The 6,670-nt window shown below is 37.9% G+C and overlaps 1 protein-coding gene across 4 annotated transcripts; it reads left to right on the top strand.

Moving 5' to 3' along the window:
• The first annotated feature begins 5 nt into the window (after positions 1-5).
• Positions 6-6,664, top strand: LOC147220810 (uncharacterized). 4 transcript variants are annotated; one of them, XM_086170458.1, is made up of 7 exons: positions 6-1,657; positions 2,222-2,246; positions 2,699-2,727; positions 4,106-4,347; positions 4,424-4,469; positions 4,748-5,138; positions 5,595-6,664. In XM_086170458.1, the coding sequence occupies exons 4-7, from the start codon at positions 4,191-4,193 to the stop codon at positions 5,673-5,675; spliced, it is 675 nt and encodes a 224-aa protein (XP_086026584.1). In that variant the 5' UTR covers positions 6-1,657; positions 2,222-2,246; positions 2,699-2,727; positions 4,106-4,190; the 3' UTR covers positions 5,676-6,664. The 4 variants fall into 4 exon arrangements, with proteins under 4 accessions (XP_086026584.1, XP_086026585.1, XP_086026583.1 ...); XM_086170459.1 differs by lacking the exon at positions 2,222-2,246; XM_086170457.1 differs by lacking the exons at positions 6-1,657; positions 2,222-2,246 and having other exon boundaries at positions 2,277-2,727.
• Positions 6,665-6,670: the final 6 nt, after the last annotated feature.

Raw genomic sequence — 6,670 nt, 5'->3', positions numbered from 1 at the left:
AACATAAACAAACACTTTTTAACAACATCTGATAATCTGCGTCATCCGTCTGCCACTTTTTGGCGATTTTAAAAGCAGTTAAAATGTATTTTAGATCCACATTGTGAATTACAGCATACGCTCTCCCGAGTCGGTAAATGACTAAACTGCAGTATATGTGAATACTTTTCATGATTATATCGAACTGTTGTAATTATTAAATATCAACTCCAAATGTCAAGGTTTTGATTTTAAAAATGTGTTTTGCTTCGCGGGAGTCATTCTATCTGTGAAGCTCTATGATCGAAGCTTCAGGAACTTCCTTGGTTGTTTTCGCTCTGTGAGGTCAAGGGTCATGATTCACGCAAGACCGGACATTCTTACCTTCCAAATTAAAGTGTTTCTCTATGGCACACAAACAAACAAACAGTGTTTTTTTTTTTTTGTTTTTTTGTTTTTTTAAAGATATTTACAGGAATTTATACCATATTTACTTAAGCATTTGGATTGCTTGGAATTTTAAAAGTTTACTGTTTTTCAAAAACAGTATATTCTTATATTCTGCATACAAAATAAACTGACAATACTGTGCAATTATACAGAAGTCTCAGGAAAAGAAACCGAAGACACAATATAGAAATTTAATTTGTTCAGTAAAACTACAAAAAAAAAACCCAAACCCAATACACATTGTTCATCTAATTATCATAGGCACGGCAAACATATAACAGTTTTTACACTCTTGCCCCTAATTGCGCAGAAAAACACAATTAAGTTTATTCATTAAGGAAGCTATATGTGAGACATGACGCATGACGTTCACATTATTATGCCAAGAAAATCTTATATGCAAAAGAAGGAAAGGAGGAAGGCGTGTTCGGAAGCAGAGAGAGAAGAGGAAAGGCAGGAAAAGGTAGAGAGTTGGTCGTCATGATGCAGAGAAAAAGATGGAAATGCCTGTAGTGAACACTCTTCGAGAAAAGACAGGAACATAGGGTAACTTGTAAGGGCGGAGGTATGAGCACACAGGTTGACTACATGTTGTATAGACGGGGTAACCTGAAAGAGATCAGTAACGGCAAAGTGGTTGTAGGTGAGAGTGTAGCCAGACAGCATAGGATGGTGGTTTGTAGGGTGACTCTGGTGACAAGGAAGATCAAGAGGACAAAGCCAGAGCAGAGTACAAAGTGGTGGAAGCTGAAAAGTGAGTATGGATTTCAGGAAGGAGTTGAGAAAGGCTGTGGGTGGTCAGGGAGAGCTTCCAGATGATTGGACAACTACGGCAGACTGAGAGCAGAAGTCAGCATTTGTGAACAGCAGTATGGCTTCATGCCTAGAAAGAGTACTACGTATGCAGTATTTGCGTAGAGAATGCTAATAGAGAAGTACAGAGAAGGCCAGAGGGAGCTGCATTGTTTTTTCGTAGACCTAGAAAAAGCATATGACAGGGTACCAAGAGATGAACTCTGGTATTGTATGAGGAAATCTGGAGCGGCAGAGAAATATGTTAGACTGGTGCAGGACATTGATGACAATGAGACAATGGTGTGGTAGAAGACTATCAGCCAAAATGAAAGGAAAGGTGGACAAGACAGTGGTGAGACCAGCGACGCTGTATGGACTAGAAACAGTTCCACCTGACCTATCCATCACTGCTCCTCTCGATCAACTGGTTTCAGTGAGCTATCTCTTCCATTACAGTTCATCTTTGTGCTGATGTACTTTATAGGTCGCTAACTAAACAGATATAGCTGTCCTACATGGAGACTCTATATTCATATTCTACCATTTATACAATTACCTGGATAGCAAGTAATTAGCTTCTGCTCATCCCAGATGATCAGTTAGTAGAGCTTGTTGTGATGATAACTTAATTTTCTTCTTCTTAGTTGTTGCCGTCAGAATTAAAAGTCAACTGGATTCAACAGAGAAATATTCCAATTAAGATTTTAATGTTATTTTTTATTCTTTATTTTTAGCTATGATAAGTTAATCAAAAAAGTGTACTGGGTTGATAGACTACCTGCTGTTCCTCAGTTATCATCGGCATGTCAAATTATCACAGGAACATGTGAAACTTTGCTTAACAATAACTGAGGCACTGACTAAATAATTTGGGAGTATGCATGATAAAAATTCCAATGAAAATTTAAAAATACAAAAAAAAAACATTTATTAATTTCTTTGATCTATACACTGCTGTTGATTGAGTTAATGTGTAATAACTGTCATTTTCTTGCAGACTGATTGCAGTCAAGAAATCACAGGTTTGTCTTTATGAAGACAGCTGCTATAAATGTCAAAGTATTACAAATATTGTGGTTTCCCTTTTATAATCTAGTTGATTTTCCAAGGATTTCAGTCCAAAATACTGATGAAAGACTGATTTATGAATGTTTATCTCCATTTACATTTTTTCTCTTGACTTTAAAGCAGGTTTTACAGGCCACATCTTAAACAATACTAGAAAGAGTGAAGCTGACATCCTCCTCAGCAGCTGCACTCCGTCATTTTGCACAAACACTTCTCGTGCAAGTGCGCACACGACCTTGTTTCCGGTTTCATTTTGCCTCATCATTTCATCTAATGGGGTTAAAATTCTCTTGAATTATTGTCTCTATTCTGACCTCAAATAATATGTTGTTCATTGGAGGACATATTATGTCAAGCAAAGAACCTCAATGCCTGATTCCTCTTTAAAATTTCCCTCCTTGTCAAGTCACGTCCACCACCACAGCTGCTAAAAAGGTAAGAGAGCTTTTTCATAGCAGCATCTTTTTCAGCTTCTTTTAGTATTGAGATCCAGAACTTCTGAGAAATTTAAAGTTCTCCGTCATTACTATTATTACCATCAGTAACAGCTGACTTGAAAAGACTAACAACTTGACACGTGATATAAATCGTCCCTAAATAATATCAATTTTGAGGAACTAAATACTGCAAGTGGAAAAAAAACCTGAAAGACAGACACACTGAAAGGTAACCCCTGTAATGAATGTAGTGTCTCAGTCACATCCCATAATATATCAAACAAAATGAATCCCAGATACTTTGGTGCCCCACAAAACATGATCATTTATAGGTGCAGCATGTGTCTCCAACACATGGCAATTTGCAAGTAATCTGGATTATGGCCTATGCTGATTTTTAAATGATTTTGGAATTGTTCGACTTAGAAGTGATTATGTGTAAAATGTGTTTATGTGTCTTGTTTGCCTTATCATGAAGATACTTTGAGCAGGATATTACCGAAGAGGGGAGTGGAACAGGTTCTATCATTTGCACTTCTTATTTGAAAAAGTACAACAAATACCGCCACATAATGCTTAGCGAGTGTCTGTCTTTCAGTCTCTTCAGTCCTGTCTGTACAAGATGTTGCACATTTTAAACAAGACAGGGCATCTGAGAATTCATAATGACTTAGTTATCCTGGGAATACAAGAATATAATTCTGGAGATTCCAAGAATATGATTTTAACGCCATATGACCACCATGGCAACTAAATGTCCAATGTAAATTATATTTAGTTAGCACATTAGACATGTAAATAAAGGCTCTAACAGTAATTGAAATATCTGATGTGTTAGACACAAACACATACAAGAATCAGGCACGAAACTGATGTTTGTATTCCAAGTGTTCTGTTCATTTTAATTAATCTCGTATATCTGCGTCACTTATGTCATCAATCACTTCAACTTTCTGATTGACCTGAAAAGACAAGCACATCAGCCCACGCTGAACTGGGCCCGCGCACTAGCAGGACCCCTTAGGTGCCCCAATGTGCCTGAGTGGGTTTGACTCACTTTCCCATCGACTGACCAGCTGAAATATTACTACTGCAAGTGCAGGAGAACAGATATCAACTTGTGAGTGAAGCGAGTCAAGAAAGAAACGTGATGAATACCATCTGCAAATGTAGAAAATAATAAATGCAAATCATGAGGGGATTCATTTGTTCAGTACACATTATTGTGAGTTCTGCTAGTTTTAAACCAATGGACAAAGAAGGGGGAGAAAGAAGGGAGTGGAAAGAGGAGGAGCGAAACAGGGAAAACAAAGAATCATGTTTAGAAATGGAGAGTTTGCCAATGCCTGCCTCTTTCCGGCCTCTCCCACCAAAAGTTACAGACACAGCTGACCAGGAAGAAGAAAAAGAAGAAGAAGCCGTAAAAAAAACGTATTTACACCCACTAGTGTGAGCAGTGAGATGAAAAAGACAGGAGATGCCCTCAACACCTTTGAGCCTTATGGACCACAGACAGGAGGACAAAGCCGGCTGGTTCCTCCATCCAAGAACACTGTAGCCCAAGGTTCTGCTCAAAGATATAAAGGCATCCCGACAGTAAACAACCCTGCGCTTGCAGGTATACAGAACCCCACAAACTACTTTTCTGTGGTATTTCTTTTTAACTCATGACTTTGTTCTATTTCTCTTCACAGGTAGTTCCTCCACACAAATTAAAACTTCACATATTTCAACTGACCCGTAAGTTTACAGATGCATTTGATGCTGTGGTCACGAACGTACCTTTTTTTATTCCATGGCAAAATTAATGATAAATGCTTACATATTTAGATATATGTTTGAATAATTTCTTTGATTTGTTAAAAAAACAACCACAAATCTTGAAAAGTTAGATATTTGCAAATCAAAACTTTGCCAGAAAGTAAAACAGTGCATGAAACAAGAACATAACTAACCCACCTGCTGTTGAAGGGGAGGGAGAATTTTTCAGACCTACATTTCCCATATCTTTTTTTTAGCACCAAAACAATCAGCCTCAGATCAAGACTCAACCATCCTTGGCTGAGCATCATTAATCCCGGACCCTGGACACATCTGCCTCCTGCTCCTGCTCCCCTCCCACGCTCATGTTTCTCCAATCAGCAGGGGTCTTTTAACAGACCCAAAGTCCTTTCTGTCAGGTCACTGAACGATGACTCGAATGAAGATAATCAAAAAGAGGTGGTTAAACCTGAGACGGACCTCAAAAACACTTTTTCTGGAGAAAAAAGTCAGACTGGTTCATCAGACATGGAGGAAACTGGTCATGACAAAGGGTCCTTTGCCAGTAGTGTTTCTTTGGCCGCTCTCACACACTCCACTTCTGAGAACCCACCTGAGTCTGTGACCCCAACATCATCTCAAACTGAGGTAGGCAGAAGCCACAGCAAAAATGAATGCTTTCTTTATAAATATGCTGGTAGTGGCTCATGCTGTGCAGTTTAAGTGCTCTCTGGATTTTTGATTTTTTTTAACAAATGTAAGAGCTAAACTCAAGAGATGAAGAGGTTATTGTCTATTTTAAATTAACAAAGCACTTATGTTCCTCTTCAATTTCGATTATTTCCATTTGAACAGGACTCCAAAAAGAAATTAGAGAACATTACGGCTATTATGTCCAGAGGGAAGAGAAAAGGGCTTAAAAGACAGTTTATAAAATCTCTATACATGTGTGAATGATTTTCAATATTCACTATACACTTATACATTGTACAAGGCTTGACAATTGCAATTGCATGCACATTCATCTGGCTTAAATATCTATATTTTCTGCAGAAATTTCAGTTAACGATATCATGTCTTTTTCTCGAATATGTGCCTTGGCAGGTCCAGGGAGTGAATTACATTTTTGAAGGAGACCTACAGACACTACAGACACAGACAGGAGAAATGGTCACAAGACTTTAGCAGCGTGGTACTGAAATCAAGAAAAAACTCAAGAATTCTTCATCATAGTGCACCTTCTGTTTATAAATATATTAAAAATTCATTGCTCATTGAATGTTGGGATCAATGTCATGCATCAATAAGAATGCAGGAATGACATAAGCTTCGAAACAATAGTTACCATTTGGTTAACACATTCATTATTGCAGAGGGTGCATGGTTCTTGACTGAGTGTCATTGTTTTGTGTGCATGTATGTTTTTTTCTGTGGTTCTATCTATGTCCACGCAGAGTAAGTGATGATGGACTGTTGGCAAAGGATGCAGAGTGGTCTCTGTCCGCTGCCACAACAAACAAACCTGGCCAGCAGCCCACTCTCATATGCATTTGCGGTTTATCATTGTCAAAGGCTTGATTTGGCAAACGTGTCTAATAGTTGTCAACTGGTTTTGCTTCTTACCACTTAAATTTAGATTGATTCCCTCTCTGTCTGTGTGAGTTTCCAAGTTCTGCAGTATCCTCCCACTGTCCAAAAACATGCATAAGGTTAATTGGAAAATAACTGAAAATTGCCCAGATGTGTGATTGAGAAACTGAATTTTTGTTTGTGTCTATATGTAGCCCTGCGATTGACTGGCAACCAGTCCAGGGTGTCCACAGCCTCTTGCCCAATGAACGCTGGGATAGGATCCAGCATCTCCGCAACCCTGAGTGCATGATATGCAGTAGATGATGGATGGATGAAATACAACAAACTATTTGTCTCACATTATCTATGACAGATTTATTCTTCAATATGTTTAATGTGTCTTTTTTAATATCTATTGCCTCTGCAGTTCAATATTAATCATTGTTAGCATTGTGAAAATCATAGAAACATTGATTCTTAACAGCCTTATATATTACTTAAATTCATTCATCAGAATGTATACTTCCTCTCAGCTTTGCATGCATAGGTTTTATTCTATAACAGAGTAATAATTTGAGGTTTTAAATAAATCTTTATTTACGTAATGT

This window comes from Fistularia commersonii, chromosome 23 (genome assembly GCF_037954325.1).
Source record: "Fistularia commersonii isolate RoL2024-O1a breed Wild chromosome 23, RoL_Fcom_v1.0, whole genome shotgun sequence".
NCBI lineage: Eukaryota > Metazoa > Chordata > Actinopteri > Syngnathiformes > Fistulariidae > Fistularia > Fistularia commersonii.
Note: the sequence above shows the minus strand (reverse complement) of the source record. Positions and strands in the feature narration are given on the sequence as shown.

Coding starts and splice junctions, on each gene's coding strand:
- LOC147220810 (XM_086170459.1), top strand. CDS start 4,191: ATGAAAAAGACAGGAGATGCCCTCAACACCTTTGAGCCTTATGGACCA. Junction 4,348..4,423: donor AAACAACCCTGCGCTTGCAG/GTATACAGAACC, acceptor TTCTCTTCACAG/GTAGTTCCTCCACACAAATT. Junction 4,470..4,747: donor TCACATATTTCAACTGACCC/GTAAGTTTACAG, acceptor TCTTTTTTTTAG/CACCAAAACAATCAGCCTCA.